The sequence below is a fragment of the Mytilus galloprovincialis genome, chromosome 9, assembly GCF_965363235.1.
Source record: "Mytilus galloprovincialis chromosome 9, xbMytGall1.hap1.1, whole genome shotgun sequence".
In the NCBI taxonomy this organism is placed as follows: Eukaryota; Metazoa; Mollusca; class Bivalvia; order Mytilida; family Mytilidae; genus Mytilus; species Mytilus galloprovincialis.
The window spans coordinates 30,671,721-30,698,410 of record NC_134846.1 but is presented as its reverse complement, the minus strand read 5'-3'; the positions used below and the strand labels follow the sequence as shown (position 1 = coordinate 30,698,410).

Genomic DNA, 26,690 nt, shown 5'->3' with positions numbered 1-26,690 from the left:
CTTGTGTTTAAATTTCATTGATTTCTATTAATTTATTCTAAAGTTATTGTGCAAAAAATAAGAATAATGCTTATTTGGGCCTTTTTTTCATAGAATTCTATTCACTTTTACTAAAGTTAGAGTGCGAAAACTAAAAGTATTCGGACGACAACGACGACGACGATGCCAACGTGATACCAATATACGACCAAAAAATTTTCAATTTTTGCGGTCGCATAAAAACTGCATTTTACCCCTATGTTCTATTTTTAGCCATGGTGACCATGTTTTTTGACAAAACAGAAAATAAAACACAAACTTGATTCTAGATACCCTAAGGATCATTCAGCTTATGTTTAGTTGGAATTGGTTCAGTAGTTTCAGAGAAGAAGACTTTTTAAATAGTTAACACCAGACGGACGACAACGACGGACGCCAAGTGATGACTAAAGCTCACAGTTCCTCCGGAATGGTGAGCTAAAAAGTATAGAATATACAGGGCTTTTTTTAACCAATACCTAGATCAGTGATACAGTGCACCAAACATCAGCAATTTCATACAAACAATTTTCAATTTTACAGGTATATTTTTAGAACCAGTCTCTGAACTTTATTACATGTCAGCTTCATTCTGCAGACATCATATCAAAACATTTCTTACCCTAACACGATGTTTAGCAGACAGCATGTAAACTGGATCAAAAGGGATGTTAGAAGGCTGCATACACTGAGACAACCAGACTCCTAACCAGGGTGTGGCCTGTGATAACAAATGTTCCAGGGGGACCTTCAGCAGTAGCTTGGACCATACTTTTATTACAACAGATAAAACATCTGAATTCTCTTCCAGGAGGCTTCTCTGATAAATGTGCCGAAGGGCATCACTTAAAATAAATGGTAGCCATGCTGATATTGGATGCTGAAAAAGGGAGGGTAAAATAAGTCAAATTTGTGGCACACTTAAAAGACCTGAATGTTAAATTTCAAAATGTCTCAATCAAAATTGACCTGTATTCTATGGGTCATGCCATTTTGTTAAATTCTTAAAGAGGTGGAGGTTATATTGTCTAACAATTTGATTAACTTTTGGTTTACAGCATGATAAATTACAGCAAGACCAAAGGAGTAGGTCTGGTAAGGGTCGATTTTGGCCTCAATTTTCAAGTTTATCTAACGAAAGATGTTAGACACTTTTTAAACACTTTTAAAGTGTCTATTTCAATTGATTCAATTAGTTTATGTGAAAGATTTTAACTGATTAAGTCATGTAAAGCGCTCCGATGCAATCTTAAATATGACAAATCTATCAAATATGCCAAAAATCGCCACTTTTCAGATGGTTTTTGTCAAAAATGAAAGTGGCCGCATCCATGTTCATCCTCAATCTTTATATATATTATGTATTATCATCAATATTATAAATGAACACGAATGCGGCCACTTTCATATAAGACGGAAACCGCCTAAAATTTAACTAAAATGCTAAAATTAAGGAGATTTCAGTAATTTAGCATAACTTAAGGATGTTAGTACCTGATATATGTGCATTGTATTGTCAAAAACAGCCCATATTTATGTAGCAGAAGCTTTCTACTTTCCAATAAATAGCTCAATGATTACATTTTCACAATTTTGTAAAACTGCTTTATTTTGGGGGCCAAAAAGGGGTCTTACTGAACCTACTCCTTTTTTAAAATTTTAACACAATATGAAGGACAATAGAATAGACAAAATTTTTCTTTAGATGTTTTTTTCTTCATTTACCATTCAAGAGTTATGTCCCTTGGTAATCTGAAAAATTGAGATTTTTGTTGTTTCTGAATAATAATAATAAAAAAGAATCACTTTTTTTTATGTATATTAAATAATTTGTATTTGTAAGATGCAAGTCATGTATGATCTTCGGGGCATTGACAGTTATAGTTCAACAGTTATATGCATTTTAATTAAACTATTTATTGTCATATAAACTCAAATTATAATTATACTCCTTAATAATTTAAAAATTGAATTGATTAATAAAGTACTGCTTCAAAGGTGTGGTAATAAAAATGTGTCAAATAATGAAAAAGTTAGCTAATAGTAAACAAGAAACTACATTTTTAGTGTGTTGAGCAATGAACACTCTATAAACATATTCTATTTAACTGTCATTTCAATAGCACTTTACCATTGCACTAAGATCATGAAGATAGAAACATTTTGATTTAATTTTGCAATCAGATTGTTTTGTTAAATAAACTTACCTGTGGGGTTTCAACAGTTAATAATGTATAAAATGTTTCTAAAGCTGACTTTCTGACCGAAGCTATGTTGTGTCTAAGAAATGGCCATAATCTAGGTACCAATTCTGTAAGTGGGGTTGTTAGCCTGTAAATCAGTAAAATTCAAACATTTTAAAAAATAATTCTGATTCAAAACTTTATATGTCTTTTTTCAAATCTAATACATTACACATGATATTATGGTTTCATTAAGATTTTAAACTAGCATTTTGAAACTTTAAATAACTTGGCATGTTCTTTTAAAAGAACTGGCCATAGTTTTCAAATTGTGCAAAACTTTCAAATATGTATCTACACAATGCCAGAAAATTACTTCAAATTCTGGGTTTTTATTTTCTTTTATTGAAATTATATTGTTCTTTTATGTTGATTCTTCATTATTCTTGGGATTTCATAGATTTTGTTCTCTCATGTGAATCACAAATTGATAGGCTTGTATGTACTGATACAACACTGTCCCGGGTTAGAGGGAGGTTTGAGCACCCCCTAACTTGTTTATCCTCGCCAAATTCTGTATTTGCCTGTCTTATGTCAGAAGCGTGTAATTCAGTTGTTGTCGTTTGTTGCTGTAACAATTTTGATTTATCATTTAGTACATCAACTTTTATACGGCTTTGGTATTTACATTTGAATTGTTTTACATTCGAGACCTTTAACAGCTGACTATGCAGTATGGGCTTTGCTCATTGATGAAGACTGTATGGTTATCTAAAATTGTTAATTTTTGTGTCATTTTGGTCTCATGTGGAGAGTTATCTCATTGGCAATCATACCACATCTTCTTTCTTTTTCTATTGTATGCAGTGTTTTCTAAAGAAAATGAAATCAAATATTAACAAAAATTATTGTTTTCATTTAACAATAAAAATAAATAAATCCCCAATATTTACAAGTTTCTTGAATATAAAAATAACGAGATCATTTACCAGTTGAGTATAGATGATTGAGGATGTGACAACATTGTTGATAACAAAGTCATGATACTATTGGTTGATGATGTTAGGTCATCCAGGTCAAGTAATGTCTCCCACAAACATGAGACTATTAATGGCACCTGCAATTTAAAAAGAAAATTCTTACATAACGTGCTTCTTTTGCTAATGTTCAGGATAAAAACAGCCTATGCCACATGTAAATTTCCAACAAATCTATGGCTTCCATGAATTATTTCTAAAACAATACACATGATGATGCAGGGCCAATTAATTTCTTTGGATATGATATTTAACAATGGTGGTACAACTACATACTAAATATCTTAAGACTAATAAATTTTATATTTTAGATTTGTAGTTACAAAAGATTTAATGTATGTAAATATACCACCACTTCTCATGATTTTCGTTAAAGAAATTGCATTCTCCTTAAAGCCATGTCCTACATTAATGATAGTTTGAACAATATAACAAAGTTACCTCCACCTTAATAGAAATTGAAAAGCATTAACAGCAAAAGGAGTATTTTAACAACTGAATATTAAACAGAATAGCTATACCAACACAAAAATATGGCTTTGATAATTGTTGAAGGTAGTACGGTGTCAGACATATAATTATTAATTTCCGTGTTACCTGGTCTACTTGAATTGTGAAGAGTTGTCTTACTGGCAATCACACAACATCTTTTTTATATGTTTAATATTCTATAATTTGGCAAATACCTCACCTGGTATATGGTGTAATTTATGCATTTCTTTCCTTTGCATGTGAGAATTCATAACCAAAGGTCAATCTACAGAGATGCTTTATTTGAGTGCATGAACTCTTTTATATTTTATTTCAAATAACACAATCAGTTACCTGTAATGGCATAAGAGTAATGAGACTGTTTGCCACTGGTACCAAAGCAGCAGCTGCCACAGCTCTGACATCATCACTTATATCCTGGATGCCACAGAACAAGGAAGGCAAAATGGATGGCAATAATATTTCAGTCATATCCTAAATATAAAACGTCTATACAAATAGCTGATATACACAATCAACATGAAACTATGAAGATTTTTTCAACATTCACTTAAAGGGGTAGACCTAGGTTAAGGGAAATAACTCTTAAAATCATCAGTATGTTTGTGTCAACCATTTTCATAAATATATTCTAAGCTTCTAGGATACATAGACTGTTCCCAATCTGTTGCTGGTAATTGCTTAAAATACATTGAGGAAACTTGACTTTTACAAACGCAAGAGTGATTTAAAGAGTTATCTCCCTGAACCAAGGTCTACCCCCTTAAATTTATATTCTATAACTGTCACGAGAAGAGGAACAACAGGGTTTCATAAGCCCCAAAGATCATCCACATGTTTAAAGGATTCTGTAAGTGACATTCATGCTATTAAACTTTAATGTTTAAAGGATTGTTGTTTGTCTGTTCCACATTTTTGTTGAAATGGTGTTTTCTTTTTATGTCATCTGATGGTTTTTGTTGCCATGGTACCTTTTACTCATTTTTACAATGAAAGCTATATTTATTATGAATATTGTATACATATATAATTACATATTTCTTGGCTTAACAAGAATGTGTCCCCAGTACACGGATGCCCCACTCGCACTATCGTTTTCTATGTTCAGTGGACCGTGAAATTGGGGTCAGCACTCAAAATTAGAAACATCATATCATAAGGCCAGAATTTTTTAATTTGTTGGTTTACGGATCCGCGGACCTGATTTTGCTGATTTCCAGAATAAAAATAAAATTGACTTTTCATGCTTTTTTATTCCCGCCGACCCTAACAAATGCATGATCCCTGAAAAATTAAAATATTCTTTTTATATAAAATGAATGCAAATATCGCACTTTCTGTAGTGAGAAAATAAAACTTCCAGTTTACGTTTCTAAAAATAGACAAATCAATTATAACTGACCTCGAAATGTTGTTTGCGCAAATAATTTTGCGAAACGAAACATGTTTTTAAAACCAATTACACAATAAGTTCGTTTCCCTGTATTTGTCATCAGTCCGTAAGATGCATCATCTGATAGAAATAGACTTGTCCAAATGTGGACAGGTGGAAGACATCAAGTTAAAGTATTGAATATCAAATAATCATTTGGAATTTTCTTGTTTCATAGATAATAAAAAAAAAAAATTTGTCCATTTGGATAAAAAACGAATGCATGACAACAGATTAACCCGATATTATCGTTTTTCCAGTGGACGAGTCTATTACGTTTTTGACACCTGTGTTGAAACTTATTTTCGTACCACGTTTTTACATTTTTTCTTTATCAGTTTTCGTGCTTGAAGATGATAATTCACCAAGTTTCTGGAATTAATTAAGAGCTTCGCGAATCTGTTTTTCTTGTTTGTGAATTGAAGATTTAATTTCGGCTATGTATGTGCACCCCCTTTTTTTACGGGAAATTCTTAGAATGTCATGCGATGTTTATGACAGCTGAGCAATAAAATTTCATCGAACTAAAATCTAAGAAATGATGACAAAATAGCATAACAAACATATTGTTAGACAGGCGAAATACATATTTATTTTGCATATTTTTCTGTCTTGAAAGATTTTTTTTTTCATTTTTTTCCCGACCGACCGACCCGACTTTTTCATGGGGAAAATCCGTAAACCAACAAATTAAAAAACCCTGGCCTAAGGAACATGTATACTAAGTTTCAGGTTGATTGGACTTCAACTTCATCAAAAACTACCTCTACCAAAAACTATAACCTGAAGCGGGACAGACGAACTAACGAACAGACGGACGAACGGACGCACAGACCAGAAAACATAATGCCCCTCTACTATCGTACGTGGGGCATAAAAATACAATTCTTCACAAAAACACTATTCAAGTTTTTTATGATGAGCTGTCAAACATTATGTCTACGTGTATACTGTAAAAGCTTTTTATTTCATCCTATCAACTTATTAATTTTGACTGTTGGCAGTCATAAAACATCTCTTGATTTTAATGCTGTTAACCAATTGTTTTGTAAAGGATACTGAAGAATTATTATTTTTACGGTTTTCTATTTTTTGTAGATTACGTTGGTTTCAGTGAGCCACAAATTTAGGTTTCAATAAAGTACAAATTTTCAATCCATTTTGCAGAATTTGTGAAGCCCACAAAATAAAGCATCCATGAAAATACATTTTTCCTCAATCCATCAAAATTGTTTTATCGATTATACAATTCAATTCACCTAAAGGACTATGGGTAATCTCTTTGTTCTTACACAAAATGAAAATAACGTTGTGTCATTTGTTAAATCTTAATTGTTTAGAACGTTTCAAACTAATCACAACGTTTTGATGTACTCTTTTGAAAATATTACCCAGAATGCATTAGATTCTGAAACAGCAAATTCACAGTAGTATCCAGGTGTGTTGATAAGTCGTTATCCTAAGGCTATTTTTTTCTTATTTTTTCTGTAGACTTAGCTTTCATTTTTTATTACCATGCATTGTCAAGCTTGGTAACTCATAATTATTTGTCAGTAACTAAATGTACGATGCTGTCCCATACTGAACCTTCTGACCTTGTTTGTTTACATTTAAATTTCAATGGCGTCAAAATCACGTGATGACAATTCGTTCTACCCAATCAAATTGCTCTACTGTCAATTAGGGGATTTTTCAGTCTACGGCAATTACGTTATTTCTTTGTGGGATATTGCTTCAAAATAGTTTGCAATAATTTTGGGTTTTATACAACAGGAAAACTATTTTTTTGCCATCCCTTTTAACATCAATGGAATTCTGTATGAATATTTACCTACAGTCATGATGGTCAGAATATCGATCTTTTTATAATGAATAAAAAGAAAATTGCATGAAAAATAAATGTAAATTGTTTTTTATTAACCTACTCTATATTCCTGTACAAAATTATGGCATGGGCATCGTTTTTTCAATTAGTTTTCCTTTCATTTTGGTTGGGCTTTTTTCGCGGGAAAATCGCAAAAGACGTAAGGAGCATGTCATTTTAAAATTCCTAAAAATACGATTTGCTTGACCTGTATTGCCTGCTACAAGATTGATGACGCTGAATGGAATGTACACAAAGCAATGGAGGCCGGAAGTGGGATTTTGTGAAGTTCTAGAATGTTTTTAGACATTCGGAAGTCGGGATTGAAACGGGCATTAGAAAATTGGCATTTTTTAGCAATAATTGAGAACAACAATGAAAACTGACCTTCAGAAATGTTTTTTTATTCAAAAGTGCAGAAAAAACATATTCTCCTCTGTTTTTCTACGCCGGAAGTAGCGTAGTGACGTCAGTGCGGAGTTTCCCCGTGTGTTAAGTTCAAACACAAATACCTAACGAACTGACAAGATGAACGATTTTAGACTACGCTAGGATATTACCTGTCTAACTGCCAAAAGGTATTTAAATCCAAGAAGGCCACCATGTCTGACTTCCCACTGACTCTGACTTAACAGCTGTAGTAATACCATCACAACACCTTCTACCTCGGGAGCATTTAAAAATTTAATTAGAACACCTAAACATTGAGCACAGGATTCCCGTACTGGAGCTACTACCTAAAAATAGACATTTACAGAAATTACAATTCACATGTCATGTTAGCAATTTGTTTGCAAGAAGTTCTCTTCATATTGCTTTAACGTTTATTCTTATTTGGGAGTTAGAAGGCATCCTATAAAAAGGTATTGGTGCTTTTTTCAAGGACGACCCCATTTGTGCACTTTTCCCTTTAAAAAAATTTAACACTTTTTAAATTTTAAATTCTCTTTGAATGTGTTCTTTGTAGGCTACCTGGATGATTTGTTAAATATTGTTTGTTATTTTTTAAGGAGTTAGATGTTTGTTGTTTAAGTGGTCTGTTGTACTGTCCATATTCTTATGATTATTCCAGTAATCATATTTATGTATTATCAAAAATACAGCATTGGCGGATCCAGGGGGGGGGGGGAGGGGGTTCCGGGGGTTGGAACCCCCTTTTTTTTGACGATCAATGCATTTGAATGGGAGCATATAGTTGGAACCCCCCCCCCTTTTTAAAATGGCTGGATCCGCCCCTGATACAGGAACACTAGATAATTGTGAATTCATTATTATTCTTAGGATACCAATTCTTATCATTTTCGTTGGTGGATGAGAATCATGAGTTCCAACATAAAAAAAATTACCATAGTTTCTATAGGTTTGTTTGCTGAACTGTTCAAATTGACAATTTCAAGAATCCAAAAAAAAAAATCAAATTTTTCTCAATCCACAAAAATTTCAAGTATTCTTTAACATCAAATGAAATGAATAAACAGTATTATCATAAGGAGGAGTATACTAGATTATACCTCATCTGACACAAAATCTCCAAATCTATCCAAAGCCATGACACATAACAGTCTGAGTGATACATCTGAAAGCCAGAACTGGTTTATTCCTGTAAGCTGAAATATAAAATATACACATAAAGATATTTCAAGCAGATAATGCAGTGATTTTGTTAAACATTTCTAATGCCGGTGTTAAAACAATTTGAAAACAATTGAATGCATGTGATTTTGGTGATGATTTATTCCCATAATTTTGTTCATATAAACTTACAATTTACATACTGTTTAAGTAACAAAGGGTCTTTTTAATAATTAATTATTGAAATCTCACAAATTTTTTGTAGCATTATATGTATTAGCATTTTCTGAAACTTGCAATATGCCCTTTTTTGTGCATTTTACAATAAATGAACACAACAATTTATGAATTTACTGTATCAACTCTTATTTGTGTTAATGCACAAGTTCTATTATAAAGACACAAAAAAGAATATCTTACTTGATCCTGAGGTGTATCAATAGACATTCCTGCTGTGTTGCCATGGTATTTTATTACCTCCCTTAAACCAGTAGCAGCACCATGTCTGGTTTCCCATGAACTATGGAAAAGGTCATTCATTAACATCTCACTGAAGGATTCAAATGGCCATTCTTCTACCTACAAGTGTATATAATATGTAATTGCACACAAATTAAACAAAACTTACACATTTGTATGCCAGTATTAAATCATTTATTCTTCAGCAAGACATTTTCTAGATACAAAAAAAATCAAAAATTTTGTATGAATATCTGAAGGGGTTCCTCCATTTACATATTTGTTTACTTTCTATTCCAGTAGAAATTTACTAAATTTTCCATATTTTCAAAGAACCCAAAACATTTTATTCTAGAGCAAGCCTATCAACAATATACAGTTATTTTTCAAGTCATAAATCCACACTATATGTATATGCTCTATATTGTTTAATTTGTTTTTAAAGTATTGTTGAAATCAATCATACTCCTGATATTGATAATTTTATTGTTTTTAAGAATTGAATTTAGCAACAATGTGCTTTTAAAAAAGATTGTCTTGCACACTGAATAGATTTGACCTTTTGCCTGAAAAGCAGACGTATAGTTTCAGATGTATTAATATATCTTGGTTTCTGGTTAATATAATAATACCTCTTCCATATTAAGAGTATTATCAGCATTGTTTTCTATAATGAGTTTCTCTTCCTTAATCTCAACATTTAATTTCCCATTACTGGTAGTGTCACCTTCAGCCAATGACCTTGACTTCTTTAATGGAGGTTCTGCATCAAATGAGAGTTGCTCACTACAAGCAACAAGCAGAGTTTTTACAAAGCAAACATATGTGACAGGTTTCTTAAAGTAAAATGGTAAATAATAGTTTTAATTCAGTATTTACTAGGAATTTTCAATAGAAAAAAGCTTTAAAAATTTGTTTACCAACACATCTACAAATAATCATAGCCTAGCTATCAAATATTATTTTGCCAACCTTTGGACATCACTTGACCTCTGTTTAGCTAACAGTTTAGTTCTACATATGGCAATTACTCAGAAACCTAGCTATCAAATATTACTTTTTGCTAACCTTTGGACATCCCTTGATCTCTGTTTAGCTAACAGTTTAGTTCTACGCTTTGCAAACACTCACAACCTAGCTATCAAATATTATTTCTTGCTAACCTTTGGACATCCCTTGACCTCTGTTTAGCTAACAGTTTAGTTCTACGTTTGGCAATTAGTCAGAAACCTAGCTATCGACTATTATTTTTTTGCTAACCTTTGGACATCCCTTGACCTCTGTTTAGCTAACAGTTTAGTTCTACGTTTGGCTCGGTTCCTTTCTCTAGCACTCATTCCACTGGTCACATCCATTAATTGTTGTTTTATTATCTCTGATACGCATGTCTGTCAAAATATTTATATTTAATCATTAAAAGGTTGATGGGCTAAGTCACAATTCTATATCAGGCATTGTCAGATTAAAGTAAAAATGACCTCAAATCAATATGGATTCTCAATAATATGTGTAAAGACCTATCTTCAGGGGCTGATCTAGGATTAAAAAGAAAAAGAGGGGAGGTAAATGTCTGTTATGGTATAAAGAAAAAAGCAGAGTATAGCATAAACAGTATCAGGAACAAAAAATGGATGATGATTAATGGTCAAAAATGATCTCTTTTCCTATCGAGAGGTTCTGTCTTCTACATCTGAACAAGAATTTGCAAATGACTCAAGTAAAGGTGCTGGTTTGGTGTTTAGTGAAGGGCAAAAAATAAAATTAAGATTGTCCCCTCCCCTAAAAACCAGCATACCAGGACAATTTTATTCGAAAAACAGTTTCATTTTTTGGTTTATTCTTTTTTGTGCTATAACATCATTTACTTGTCTCAAACATGCAAGTTATGATGGTAAGTCTTTGATTCAAAAAGATAGGTCTAGATTTTTTTTTAAATTAGCAATTATATGCAGCCATGCAATTTATTATAAAGAAATCAAAATGTGCCTTTTTCTTCTCTATATCTTTCATCTGTATAAGTTGATGCCAATCAAACAATCAGAATCAAACGTTATCATGCAGAAACCATAAATTTGTTTTGAGACACACATTCTGATCCAAACCAATTTATAATTATATGCTTCCAATATTTGTTGGGGAAGCAATAAAATAAAAGTTTTAATTGTGTAGCCTCAGAATCAGTCTCAAATACATGTACTTGTTTTATAAATAAAAGTGCATTTACTACTCAAATTTATTCAAATACATTAATAACCTACATGTACTAACTTTTATTGTTGTAAAATTTGTTCCATAAATCAATACCTAAATTACTTTTGTATATTATATAAAAGTGCACTTACAACTCACATTATTCAAATATACATGTACTTACTTTTTTATGTTTCATAATTTGCTCAATAAATCAATATCTAAATGACTATTCTCTGCTTTAAAACTATTTTTACCTTTTCTTGTTTAATGATATTGTCATAAGATGTGTTTAATCCAGATTTAAGATCTTCGTCTGAGAACAAATCTCCATCAAGACCAAGTTTCAAGCTTCCCGCCATATCTAAACCTAGTTTCTTGTTTAACATCTGTCGTTGTCTACTTAATTTCTCTTTATCATCTAATCCTAAAGTAAAAAAAAAGAAAACATTTATTTAATGCAAATCATACATTACAATGTTTTAACTGATTTTTACATGTAGTTATTATATAATGATATATCAATATGCATTAATTAGTCATTGCAACTGTTGCAAAAGATACATAAATCATTAAATATTGTAAATTCAGAAATTATTGCATGTATTTATCTTGTGATTTTGTCATTTTAGACTAAAATGTGATTACATTTTTGCAACCTTGTTTACCTCATATACAAAATTTCAATATTTGAGTTCAAATTATTGTGATTATAACCCTGTCGCATTTTCAGCAATAATAAAACATTGCAATAATTTCTGAATTTACAGTTTCCATTCAGGTTGTTTCAATGAGATACGACAATTTAGAAATTTTTAAGCTTGCAATTTCATTATGGTTACCAAAGATTACAAAATTCATTATAACTTTCAAGAAAAGATTCTCACTATGGTTAAATTCATCACATTTTTTTTTCATCATGCTTACATGTAGACTTAAAATTATGAGACTAATCAAAATTTTGAGAGTTGAAATTTAATTACAGTCTTTTCATTTTGCAATTTGAGTCATCATTTTGTCAGGTTAATGTTTATTTATGAAAAAATTTAATAAAAAAGGTAAAAAAGTATATACTGAACTTAGCATCAATATTACCTGGCTGAGGTATAAATAAGGCCAAAAAAAAATATATGTCTGTTTCCTGCTGCCAAGGCAAAAAAATCAGGGTCGGTAGGTCGGGATTTTTTTTTTTTTTTTTTTTTTTTTTTTTTATTATTTTTGCACTCCCTGTCAGATTTGCAGATGGATAAATGTCATGTTTGGTTAGGGTCCTGTACCCTAAAATCATTTAATCTCTTTAAAGAAGCTTTAATTGAATAATCCTCCCAGTGCCGACATTTTTTAAACCTTAATTGTAGCACATTTGTGCTGGGAGCAGCCATTTTGATTGTTTGGGTATAGTAAAATACGGATCTGGATCGGACCGGAACCGAATTTTTCCGGACCGGAAACGATTTTTTTCCGGAATTGAATAAAAAGATCTAGGGTCGGGGGCTTTGAGTCAGGGTCGGTCGGGAAACAGGAAACAGACATATATTTTTTTTTGGCCTAATATAAAATTGAGAATGGAAATGGGGAATGTGTCATAGAGACAACAACCTGACCATAGAGAAGACAACAGCAGAAGGTTACCAACAAGTCTTCAATGCAAAAAATACATGTTCTCTAGTTTTGCAAGCCAAATGTATTTGATTAAAAACAATTTGGTAAAGAATGTTTGCAATTTGTAAATAAAAATCTAGCAAGTTTTCTCCCATATTTCTTTCATGTGTCACAGCTTCAGACATAATAAATGATGTTATTATTGCATCTGGACAAATTTGCAACAAGGGTTAATGTATCAAAATTTTACTCTGCTTCTTTCTTTTCTCTATCCTTTTGTCTCCATCCTTTCCTCCATCAAACTTTTCTACTTTTCACCAAAAAATCTCTCATTATTCTCCCCTTCATACCATTCTACCATCTTTTTTATTTCCCCAATATCCTATATATCTGTCCCTCTTCCCCTTCAAAACACTATTAACACATGTAACAGGGTTCTCACTAGGAATTTTTCATGGTGAGTCCTGGGACTCCATCACTTTTAGAAATGGTGAGTCCCAATAGATTTTGATGAGTCCAGATCAGTCCAGGATGCATGTAATTTTTTGTGTCATAATATAATGAAATATGACGAAATACAATTCAAACGATGCATGTTGGATTGGCAGTTTTTATTACATCAATAAAAATTATGATCTCTTAATAGTTATTGTTCAAAATATATACATGTAATAGACTTCTTTCTGGGTCTATCAATTTTTGATGTGGAACCACATTGAAAAAAATGTTGGGTTTGCCAAAGCCAGAGTGCCATAAAAAAGATTGGGGCGATAGGTAGGGTTTTAGTTTTTTTTTTTTTTTTTTTTTTTTTTTTTTTAAATATGAATGGATTATTTATAATAAAACTCAGTAAAAGAATTTGCCTGGAGATTTTTAGTTACCAATTTTAAATGACAAAAAAACAAAAACTTTACAAATTAACCCCTTCCCCTTTACACCCTTTTCCCAATTCAATTGGTGTAGATTGAATATATATACCAAGTTTAACTATTTTCATGGCACTGCTATATCAGCTGTTTATTTTAAATGTCTATAAATATCCAGACAGGGTTGTCTGTTATAAGGGGTTACCCCAAGTATTTTTCATGCCAAAAATGATCATGTGACATGTTTGTCAACAAAAGAAAACATATGGCCAAGGAATTCATTTAATTTCTGGATTATACTGCTTTTAATAATTTACTTTGGATTTATATTCATTCCATTAAACAGTCCGGGGACTTATTGAAATAAGTGATTTTTAAATCACTTATTTGAGTAGCAAATTCTAAGTTTTGTCACAAATTGTGATTTTGAAGTTTTACCAAAATTTTAAACACATAGGTTTAAATAATATCTTTTCATTAGTAAAATTGAAAAAATGAATTTTTTTGCTTCTTTGAAGTAGTAAGGTTTATGCCTTTGATGCTATCATTTAGCTGCAAATTCTATTTCAGTTGAAAAAATGCTATAATAATGGCTTTAAATAATGAACTGATACTTTCTTAACAGATTTTTCCCAGCAGTGGGAGTATTTTTCCTGTAAAGTTCAAGGTTTCATCTTTCAGATTATGTAATAAAATTCTACTGTTCGCGATAAAAATTTCACTGTTCGGGGGGGTTGAAATATGTGGGGGTTATTAAAATAATAATACTTAAACAAGTGATTTTTGGGAAGAAAATTGAGGTATGATACTTAAACAAGTGATTTTTATGTCATTATCTTAGATTCAGTACATGGTCATCACCTGAAATGACCTGGTCATCCTAGACAACACAGATGTTGGTTCTGATAAGTTTAGAAACATAATTAGTCCCTGGATCATTTTTATTCTATATTTAAAGCTACAGTAAAATTAAATCACTTCTTCTAGTGATTGTTTTGTACTACTTAAATAGGTGATTGTTAAAGAAAGACAACTCTTACTGCCAACCTTTATGGAAATAATGTTACTTGAATTAGTGATTTAGAAAATCACTCATTTAAGTAAGTCCCCTGACTGTTAAAGGTACAGTCAAGCATTTGTATTTAAAAGAAATAGTTTGCAAACAATTTTTACTATTCAATTTGACAAATGGGTCATGATCGTTCATTGGCTTGTTCAACCATGCAGACAATGTAAATTATAAATCTATCAGTTGTCAAAAATATTGATCTACGCATCCTATCGATTTATTGACATCAACTTCCAGTTAAGTTTCTTGTCAAAACAATGGCTCAAAACAATGTTGAATCATAAATCTTCTAGACAAAACAATGTTTCTGGGACTCAGGGGGTACAATCAGGAAGCCTCCCAGGGACTCACGGGTTTCTAAAATGATGCGTCCAGCTCGATTTCCATGTGTCCAGGACGCGTATATATGCATCTTAACAAGAACCCTGTATTAACCTGCCATTTGGGAAGAAAACTCTACTGTAAATCATACCAGAAAATTCTTCTCCAAGTTCAAACTGTTTTTCTTCAGTGCTAAGTAATGAAGTTCCATGAACAAGAACTTTCCTGAGATCAAACTGAGAGAACAGCAGCTTTCCTGTAACGTCTGAAGTGGCAGGTTCTGATGCCTCTAAAATGAATATGAAAACATAGTTTTTACAAAATAAAAAAAGCAGTATATTCACCACCATATAATTTTTGTAGAGATTTTGAAGATCCAAAACTATTCTTTGACTTAAGATAAATACAAATCTTCATTTAACAACATAAGGCATTTCATGGCCTTTTAAAGCTTGCTATGCAGGCAGGTTTTTGCTCATTGTTGAAGGCAGTTTAATGTGACTTATAGTTTATTTACTAAGTTACTTGGTTAAAATAAATTCTAATCGATAGGATTGGGCACAACCAACATATTTGCTTGATATTTTTCCATTCAACTGACTACCATTAATTTCCATCAACCGATGTCCAAAAATAAAATGTCCTTATCTACCCTCTGACCTCCATTATAATCAATGGAATATAGTCCTTACCTTGCTTAATATATATTTTTGGTTCAAATTTTGGCACATTCCTACATATTGCATCAACTGCCTGGCCTGCAGCAATTCTGGTTTCCCAACTCTGGCTACACAAGTATCCATGGACCTAAAAATGAGAAGTTAATGAAAATACTAATAATACAAAAAGATATATAATTCAAGGGTTAAGATCATTTTTTCTTTTATTGTTGAGTTTTCTATTTACATGATTTAAGTCTGAACAACTCACTCAAGTTTTTGATATCGTCTCCTCACCTTTTTTGGGGCATACATGGAAGAGGTGGATAAAAAACTTTCATTGAAAGCAAATCTCCAAGAAACATAAGATATGCATCAGTTCATTTAACGGCAACAGTGATCATACAGTACCCATTTGTAATACCTTTAGTTTGGCTTTAAGTTTAGAAAAAATACAATTTGAACAATTGACAGTTACCATGGTCACTGGTGATTTTGAAAGACCCGTGGGAAAATATATTACCTTCACAAAATCACATCATAATAAACTGGTACCCAGGTATCCTATAATTTTTTAGGTTACCTTAAACTAATTGTGGCATTAAAGATGAAAACTACTAATTGGAATATTTCCTATCAACATGATCAATATATTAACTTATTTTAATAGCATATTTAGGACACATATATAATTTATACTAAATTTTAAGATGTTTTAACCTTAGTATGTGGAGAAGCAATTACAAAGTAAGATTTCATAAGACAAATTGTTATGCAAAAGGGGACACAACTCTGAAATTATCTGCCCAGTCAATCGAAACATGGTTTATGTAGCTGCCATTTGGTCTCTGGTTAGCATGGTTTGTGTCAATAGCAATCATACAATGTTTTCTTATTTTTAAATTAAAAATGGAAAGGCGATGACAAGATTGATTCATAACTTTATGAATTTGTAGTTGCATTTAACTTTATGAAAAAATACCTTTGCTAAAAGATTGTTCAGTTCATAAGGATGTAATTTCTGGACCTGGCCAAGTTGTTCAGCGGCAGATTTTCTTATCAGAGGTGTTGATCCAGTATCCAGAAGTAGAAACAACCGATCTAATCTGTAACAAATTAAAACATCTTGTATAAAAAATACTTTAAAAGTTTCTCATTCCATATTTTTTTACTTGCTTTTTAATACCAACAGTCTGTTATCTATTAAATTGGATTACGGTATGTAATACAAGTAATGTGTGTAAGGCCAAATAAAATAATATGTGTTTCCTATTTCATCTTTGAAAAAAATACGGTAGGGAGGTAGGGATTATTTTTTTAAGTTTTACAATTTTATTTTTATCATCAAGTCGGTGCTTATTGAAAAATGACCAAAAATACTTCAAGGCAAGATCTTTCTAAGCTTAAAATATAGGGTAGGTAGGGAAATAGGAAACAAACACATTAATTTTTTTTTGGTCTAACCACATACATGTCTTGATCTACACCATTTTATCTTTGTATTCAAGGCATGTGACAATGTCATCATTATGAACACATTGTTGTTACCATCATTACATGTTTGTAAAATGCTTCTTGCAAGGTTTATCTGCAAAATTTGTCAAGGAGTGCGATTCCTTGCAAGTTGTAATGGATTATTTTTTGGCAACATGTTGGCCATTTTATTTTTAAATGTTTGACAGGATTTTGACCTAATTGAATATAAAATTAAGGAAACATAAAAAAGAAGATGTGGTATGATTGCCAATGAGACAACTATCCACAAAAGACCAAATTGACACAGACATTAACAACTATGTGTATGATTGTAAACTATTCACCAAAATTCAAGTGAAAAGTAAAATCACAAAAATACTGAACTCAGAGGAAAATCAATAGGAAAGTCTATAATAACATGACAAAATCAAATAACAAAACGCATCAAAAACGAATGGACAAGATCTGTCATACATGTCATATTCCTGACTTGGTACAGGCATTTTCAAATGTAGAAAATGGTGGATTGAACCTGGTTTTATAGCTAGGTTTTAAAAGTGGAATCTGATGTACAGTAAGTTGTCATTTGTTGATGTGGTTTTTAAGTGTTTCTCGTTTTTTGTATAGATTATACTTGGTTTTACTGTTTGCATGGTTTTACACATGTCATTTTTTGGGCCATATATCGCTTGCTATTACGTGCAAGCCAAAGCTCTGTGTTGAAGACCGTACTTTGACTTGGATGAGAGAGTTGTTTTATTGGCAATCATACCACATCTTCTTATATCTATATATAGCTATTTTAAATATGACAACATTGTTAATTTCATTGACAACAGGCATGTGCTTCCTTTAATATTTACTAGTGTTAATTTTTCATATCATTCTACTATGCGAAGAAAGGAAGTTATTGGTCATGCAGTAAAATCAAAGGAAAATTTTGTAAAATAGCGATTATGTATCTAATAGACTTTATTATCTATAAAAGCAGTATTGCTCCATACACAGTAAAGTTTTCTGGTAATATGTATTGGTTTTCCAGTTAATATTGAATTTAGGGAGTTCTTCAGAAATCTTTGAAGAGGTTTGTCAAGGTACAAAACTCCCTTCACAACCCTATCTTGCCCTACAAGTGCTCTTGAGACTTTGACACTAGCTCAAGCAAAAAAATGCTATTAAAGCTTGTTGTGACTTGACATATTATGTTAATGTTGTTTTGAGGAAATATGCATTAGTTATTCCAAACTTTTAAAATCACTATAATATACATATCCCCTTTATGTCACTTTGCCTTAACACCCCCATTCCCCCTTAATTTTCTTGCATATATGCTTTTATTTTACCTGGTTGTCATTTTCAATTAATCTCAGTTTCTTTCATTATTCATATCCCTTCATTTTCCTTTCCCATGCAGACAAATATGGCGAAGAAACAGATAAATAGGTTTTCTTCACAAGCTTCAAACTTTTCCAAAATACACACAAATCCTGAGTTTTAAAAACTTTCAAAGTTGAAAATCTGAAGTTGACATCAACGCTAAAAGCGTGGAAAATACTACAGAAGGAGTAAAAGCAACTTTGCAACAAAAATAATACATGAATAATAATTATTTCCGCTTTATTGTCCACTCTGCTCGTCTCCGCGGCATTTGTATTTATACTGACTGCCATTTTGCACATCGTCTCAATAAGACTGTGGGTTTATTGTTTTCATTGGTTTATGATCTTACCTCTGACCTTACAAAGACCAATCAAATCCAAGGTTCATTCATGAGAGGTTATATGCGGTGAAATCAGAAAACAGCTACAAACAAATTGTTCCTAGTGTCTTCGACGACGTCCGAAATATAAAAGCATTTATTCCACTAAAACAAACAAACCAAATAAAATATATTGTATTGTCAATTTAAGACGCCAATTACATGCAGAATAATCAGGTTAAATTTGGTTAAAATGTGAATACGATTATTTGAATACAATTAAATCTAGGAATACAATGAAACGAAAAGACACACAAAAATGTATATTTATAAATATTATGTTCCTACATCGACAAATACAGTGATCCTATTAGAAAACTGTATTTAAATATTCTGGTTTTTCCCCTTGTGCTTTTGTAATAAAATTGAGAATCGAAATTGGGATCACGGACTTTCTATACTAAGAATAGTATAGAAAGTCCCGATTGCCAGGGATTAATGTGTCAAAGAGACAACAACCCGATCATAGAGCACACAATAACAAGCACAAAATTAAGTCTTGCATCTGTCTTTTTTTAACAGTGAAATCTATACTTGACTAAGTTTCTAATAGTTGTCACTGGGGTACATGTAGTGTTTGGACATTTGTTCCGTCCCTCATTTAAGATATACGAAGTATATATTAGGTGTAAACAAAAAGTCTTCTAACCTAGCAGTGCTAGGAGAGCTTGGTAGATTCCCCAAGTTTATCGATGAAGTACATGTCTCCAAGTTGTGATCTCTTGAAGAAGATGTCGTAGAAATGAAGTGGAGATCTATGCAAAATAATTTAATTTTCAGTGGACTAAGGTATCAACCAGACGAGGATACGGAAATAAAAATACGAGATTTCATCAACAAAGAGCTTGGCCTATACAAAACTATATCCTTTGGAAATGTCCGTTGATTCGGGAAAACAGATCGAAACGGAATTAGACCTATAGTAGCTCGCTCTACATCCAGACGGCGAGATCTTGAGTATGTCTTGAAATGCGCGTACAGATTGAGAGGTACCGATTACGGGATAAAGGAACAATTTCCCAAAGAAATCGAATTAAAACGCAAAGAACTTTATCCTATATTAAAACAAGTCAAAAAGGACAATAACAAAGCGGTTCTAGTACGAGATCGATTATATATTAACGGAGAACTTTACAAACCGCAACCAAATATTTCAAACACTCAAGGAAGGGAATTTAGAGATAGCCTTATTGACAATCTAATTAAAATATTGATCTCTGATTACGTTATACTACATATGTATAACGTAATCAGAGATCAATATTTTAATTAGATTGCCTTATTGATAGACCAACAAACTCTCACATTCCAGTGAATAGTGGCCCTCCAGTTCCACCAAGGCCCTATAAACGTTCACGCATAAATTCTGACGAGATAGAAAATACTCATTTATAGGACAGGTCAACAAGAGGTGAATTGAAATTTTCATTTTTAAACATATGTGGACTTCTTTTAATAGCACCAGAATTTTCATATTTCAGGGCCGTAACTAGCCTCTTCTAATAGTGAGGCAAAATATATCTGGCGAGCGGAGCGAGGCGAAAAAATTTTGGCGAGGGGTCGAGCAAAATCGTACATTCTGAGCGTTTCCCGGACTCTTTCTGACATTGAAACGCAATTAATTTTTAGCTATTTTTTCGACAATATTCTGGTCTCAAAGCAAAATCATAGATTTTTTGTAATTTAAGATTATAGGTTTTATGGACAACATTAAAAGACCGATGTGAAGGATAAAGCAAAATTCGTAATTCTCATAATCATTAATACCGGATCTGTCTGTCTAGCTGTTCTTGTCTTGTACTGTGCTTAGACTTTGGTGATTTTTTAAGACTATATTTTAATATAGAAAGTGACAGTGCAGTATTATACTTTAAGTACTAGTACTGCCTAAGTCGACACTAGGGACCATCTTGACCCTGTTTTACGGTATTATTGATTCTTTTGTTGTTGAAGACCCTCCAGCAACTTTGACCATTGATCATTAGTATTTTTCTATGCCTTGATTTTGTGTGCGATTAGGTTTCGTGCACAATTACTCCGTATTCCTTTATTTTCTGTTAAAGGGTCTGAACATGACTTAATGCAAGTTTTACCCTTCGATGTAAAAGTTCCTATGGTAATACATTATTGTTTTTTATGCCCCACCTACGATAGTAGAGGGGCATTATGTTTTCTGGTCTGTGCGTCCGTTCGTCCGTCCGTTCGTCCGTCCGTCTGTCCCGCTTCAGGTTAAAGTTTTTGGTCCAGGTAGTTTTTGGTGAAGTTGAAGTCCAATCAACTTCAAACTTAGTACACATGTTCCCTATGATATGATTTTTCTAATTTTAATGCCAAATTAGAGTTTTTATCCCAATGTCACGGTCCACTGAACATAGAAAATAAAAGTGCGAGTGGGGCATTCGTGTACTGAGGACACATTCTTGTTTTCAAATTATTTGATCCCGGGAAATTGGTGATCTTACTTTAATTCAAACCATGTCAGCTATCTAGTTTTGTCTACCAAAAAAAAGCCAGTTTTGTATTCTTTGATATCAAGTTCAATTCTCTATGCAGGAGTGACCATTTTTTCTGTGTCTTGTAGCATCGTATATATTCTTAAAGTATGTTCGCCCACAATATCCGGACATCGGTGGGCATGCAACATTGCAAAAGCACACGTTTACAAATGAAAATCAACACTCAGACTATAGTCATAAAGTAGGATAATAAATGAACAAAAGACAAACCCGGGACACAGAAGTACAAACAGTAGACCATCAACTCTGAAAACTAAAAGTAAAATAGAAACATGGATCACGAAAAACATGCAGGGGCGACACCAGAGAGTGAAGAGAACTTGCTTCTTGCTAGACATGTCCGGGAAAACAATTTGATGTAAAGACAATCTTTTGTTTCATTTTTTTTTGTTGAAATTTCTAACATGAGGCAATTGCCTCATTTGCCTCAATGTAGTTACGGCCCTGTTCATACTTAAATAACCTTACCGTCAACCAAAGTTTACCATACTTATACTGTCGGGACTATAGATCTCACTATAGATATAGTCTGGGACTTATACTAAAGTTCCAGATATAGTATAATGATCTATGATAGTGCCAGACCATAGTCTGACTATACAAATCCTTGACCATACGTGAAACTATTATACTAACGAGACTGGAAATAGTATAAAAGTACCAGACCATAGTATATATCGCTATATACAAATCATTGACCATACCCGGGACGTACTATATGAGACTACTATAGACTACTATAACACAAGGTTATAGTAGTCAGGCTCAGGTACTACATATGTCCCAAACCACATCGGGATGACTGATTTGGTATTTTTTTTTTTTAAAGTATTATGTTTACATTTATAGCTAGCTTTTCGTGTGTTCTTGTGAGTTTGAGTGTTCCTGGACAGTGGTGGTCAAATTGACAATCCAGAAAAGTGCTTCGACGCATGAAAATTTCCATGCAGAAAAAAATAAAATAATTTCCAGGTAAAATAATTTAGATATATTTTCTATGATCACCGGAAGCGATCGACCAAGCGCATGCGTGAATGCTGCTTATCATTCCTTTTCCTCTCATCTGGCATGGAAACATGTCGCTCTTACTTCTTGCTATTTTCTTGAATCTTTTCTGCATTTTACTCTCTGTTTCTTCCTAAATTCACCTTCCTAATCCTTTCCTTACTCTTCTTTTGTTTCACAGGAAATTAAGTGATGTGGAAATGCTTCTGGTATACAGTTTCTGTGAAGACAAAACGGCGCGATTGAGTTGTGTTGTTGCAAGGTTAAAACTTCACTTCGTGGGGTGCAACTCACGCCATGATTACAAATAGTTTTCAAACTGAGAAGCTTCTGGAAGTATGGAATCATTGCATAGTTTCCTATCTATCTCGCAATGATGATAATAAGGCGAATGCGATTGGCAGAAGGATTTGTTCTGTTTCACAAAATTGAGTTGCGAGATGTATCTCGTTTCCCAGTCTTTTGACGGGCATGTTTTGTGGAATAGAATAAGGATCTCTGTTCTGAATGATCGTACACCCTTGTCTGAGAAATAGTTCGTCTCGTTTTGAAAGTTGCCGGGATCAAATGAAGTTAAAATAATCTCGGGGACGGGTAAATTATGTCTATGGGGGCCGAATGAATTAGTTGAAAGGATCACTAGACTGTCAATACTGATGTTGAAAGCTCGAATATCCCACGTTTTGGGTGCGCTCGACTAAATCTGACCGGGCGCACACTTAATTTGTCACTAAAAAAAACCAAATCAAAGGGATTATTCCATAAGCTGAGGACAACCCATGCATTGCGAATTTAAGGGGAGCCCTAGTCCAAATAATGTTTTTTCTGGTACCCAGAAAAAAAATTAAAATCGCGTTGACAGATGTCATGATTATTTGGACTAGGGGAGCCCATGTCTGCCCCTGCCTATGGAACCATGACCAGTATGGATTTACATTTAAGAAGGCCAATTTGTAGCTTCCCAACTCCCATAATCAAGGTTCTTCATTCTGGATACCCACGGCCACTAACTACCAGTTAACAAGAAAAGTTCCAGCTGATGAAAAATGTAATAGGAAGTCCTGGAATGTTTTGTTGTAAAAAAACAAAAACAATTAGAAACCTGTTGTTCGGATATAAGATACATGGATGATTTTAACAATAAACATGGAATGAAACAGTGCCCTGACTTTTATTGAAGCAGTGAGACTACTAAAGATAAATACATATGTCCATTTTGATATCAATAGCCCTCTGAGCAATACATGTTGGTATTCTCTTTAATTTTCATATTTATTCTGGTATCGTCTTCAATTTTCATATTTATTCTATTCTGGTATCGTCTTCAATTTTCATATTTATTCTGGTATCGTCTTCAATTTTCATATTTATTCTATTCTGGTATCGTCTTCAATTTTCATATTTATTCCTCCATCTTTTTGTGCAATTTTTACATAAAACAAAATCATCTCCTGTCCTTAGTTTAAGTAATTTGCTGAATGTTGCTGTACACTTAAATTTTAGTGATGTATAGTAAATCTGAGTTTCCCCAATTTTAGTTGTGCTTTATAGTATGTTATTTTATTAGTGGAGAATCTAGTGGCAAAAATTACCTCCGCTTGAAACACTGAGAAATATAACTTCAATGTTTGTTATCTGCAAGGATTTGCTACTAACCTCAAGTTCAAAAGAGAAAGTTCTCATAAAAATTTTATTTAAAAAAAAAATATACATAACTGCCATACAACATATAAAAAAAAGATGTGGTATGCTTGCCAATGAGAAAACTCTCCACTCTCCGCAAGAGACGAAATGTCACAGAAATTAACAAGTATAGGTCACTGTATGGCCTTCAACAATGAGCAAAGCCCATGCCTAGGCTGACAGAGTATAGTGTAGAATTTAGATTGAAATATTGCTATGGGATTAGAATTTTGCTATTAGTGCTATACGATTGTAAAGTAATATATCATAATTTATTTACTTCCTGTTCTCATCATTCCACCTTATATAGTGATAATTTAAAATCTAATGGAACTTTTATGAAGTTGTGCAAAAACTTTGTTTTGTTAGAAAGAAGAACCTTCAATAAATATTGTGTAATATATCTTTCAGATTTCAAAAATATTTAGTCTGTGGTTCTTTTTGAAATAAAGAGGATGATCAGCTACTTCCAGTGTCAACTGATAGCTCTAATTTCCATAACTTAAAAATAATATATATAAAAGGTACCTTTTATTTCCCTTGGAAATAAGGGAGATAATTGTGTACTTTCAGTCTACAAAATGCCACTTTTGGTTCATATCACACTCACTTTTTAAAAACACATACACATTTTTTTTTACAATTAATTGCTTTTATTCAAATATCTAAGAATATTTTTATTTATTTATTTGTGCAAACAAGCACAAGATTAAAAAAAAAAAAATGAATGCAAACATGAATTTTTTTTTTTAAGTTTTACAACATATATGGTGTCAAGAAAGACAAATGTGGTGCCTGATTTACAAATGTATGGTTATTTGGAATATGTGTTGTTTGTTACTTTTTGTCTTTAGTTAGTTTGCCTATTTTTGTCAGATTATTTGCCCATTGATAGAAGCCTATGTGTGGTCCTTTTTATGTAGTACTGTATATTGTACACTTCTATCATTGAATAAAATTGAGAATGGAAATAAGGAATGTGTCAAAGAGACAACAACCTAACCAAAGAGCAGAAAACAGCCGAAGGCCACCAATGGATCTTCAACACTGAGAAAATCCTGCACCAGGATGGAGTGCTTCAGCTGGCCCCTAAACAAAAATGTGTACTAGTACAGTGATAATGGACATCTTACTTAACTACGAAATATGTAATTAAATGAACTAAAGTTAAAAACATACAAGACTAAGTACTATATATACCATGGTTCTTACGAGTTAACATATTTAAACAAACGAATCCGAAGGATGAGTTTGTTTAAATATGTTAATGAGTAAAACACATGGTATATAAAATTTGTAATATAAATAACAAAGGTTAGAGGCTTCTTAATTGGGACAGGCGCAAAAATGAAGTGGAAATAAACATGTTTTTTTTTTAGATCTCAACCCTCCCCTAATACCTCTAGCCAATGTAGAAATATAAAAACAGCAAAACGCACAGTAAAAGTCAGTTTTAAGGTGGTACCTAACACTACAGGGAGATAACTCTGTAAAGTTAGCTAAACGTTTTAATTACGTTGTGTTGGAAAAGTAATATTAAGCTTCTCAATGATCAAAATTGGTGTTTGTCAAACTGCTATATAACCAGTGTAATTTTTCTGACAAAATGGTTGGTTCAAAATTTTTGAAAATTTTATATTTTTGTTAAAGGGTCAAAGTTAAATAATTTGACACAATTTTATGAAAATTAAACGAGCCAAATTAATTTTAGTGAAAGTGTTGGGTACCACCTTAAAGAAGTCTGAGTCTGATGCCAGAATAGGTAACAAAAGAAACTAAGCAAAATTATAATGATACATAAATTAACTAAAGACTACTAGCAGTAACTGACATGCCAGCTCTAGACCTAAATTAAACTGATTGAAAAGTTATGCCTTCATCATATTGAAGACTTCTGAGTTTTGGTGGCCTGCGTATATTGTTTTTTTCCACATTGGCTAAAGGTATAGGGGGAGGGTTGAAATCTCAATAAACATGTTTAACCCTGCTGCATTTTTGCACCTGTCCCAAGTCAGGAGCCTCTGGCCTTTGTTAGTCTTGTATAAATTTTAGTTTCTTGTGTATAATTCGGAGATTAGTATGAAGTCCATTATCAGTGAACTAGTAAAATAATATTTGTTTAGGGTCCAGCTGAAGGACGTTAAGATTCAGGACTTTATTGCGGCATTGATTAGAAGAACCATTGGTGGCATTCGGCTGTTGTCTGCTCTATGGTCGGGTAGTTGCTTCTTTGACACATTCCCCATTTCAAATTCTATTCTCAATTTTATTCTGTTTTCCATTTATTGGTAATTAATTGTTACTTGGCTGCTGTCTCACTGATGGCATGCATACCCACATTAACTTTTATTCATAAAGTTTCAATAAGATAGTCCAAATTTTTTTGACATTTGTTTGCAATACAATATATATACATGTATATATACAAGATTGGACCATTTTTTCTGAAAGTTTAACATACTTAAAATATTGGAAAGACACAAGAAA

The 26,690-nt window shown here is 32.4% G+C and overlaps 1 protein-coding gene across 1 annotated transcript in view; it reads right to left on the bottom strand.

The window, feature by feature from the left end:
• Window positions 1-18,896, bottom strand: part of LOC143044791 (TATA-binding protein-associated factor 172-like) — an 87,685-nt gene extending 68,789 nt beyond the window's left edge. Inside the window, exons 1-14 of the mRNA XM_076216956.1 lie at window positions 18,584-18,896; window positions 16,747-16,870; window positions 15,798-15,912; window positions 15,257-15,394; window positions 11,505-11,674; window positions 10,318-10,445; window positions 9,690-9,843; window positions 9,019-9,177; window positions 8,538-8,633; window positions 7,587-7,763; window positions 4,064-4,204; window positions 3,191-3,318; window positions 2,226-2,349; window positions 641-898 (exon numbers count right to left, since the gene is read on the bottom strand). Coding sequence (XP_076073071.1) covers window positions 641-898; window positions 2,226-2,349; window positions 3,191-3,318; window positions 4,064-4,204; window positions 7,587-7,763; window positions 8,538-8,633; window positions 9,019-9,177; window positions 9,690-9,843; window positions 10,318-10,445; window positions 11,505-11,674; window positions 15,257-15,394; window positions 15,798-15,912; window positions 16,747-16,870; window positions 18,584-18,594 — 1,923 coding nt within the window. The 5' untranslated portion in view covers window positions 18,595-18,896. The remainder of the gene's footprint in view (window positions 1-640; window positions 899-2,225; window positions 2,350-3,190; window positions 3,319-4,063; window positions 4,205-7,586; window positions 7,764-8,537; window positions 8,634-9,018; window positions 9,178-9,689; window positions 9,844-10,317; window positions 10,446-11,504; window positions 11,675-15,256; window positions 15,395-15,797; window positions 15,913-16,746; window positions 16,871-18,583) is intronic.
• Window positions 18,897-26,690: the final 7,794 nt, after the last annotated feature.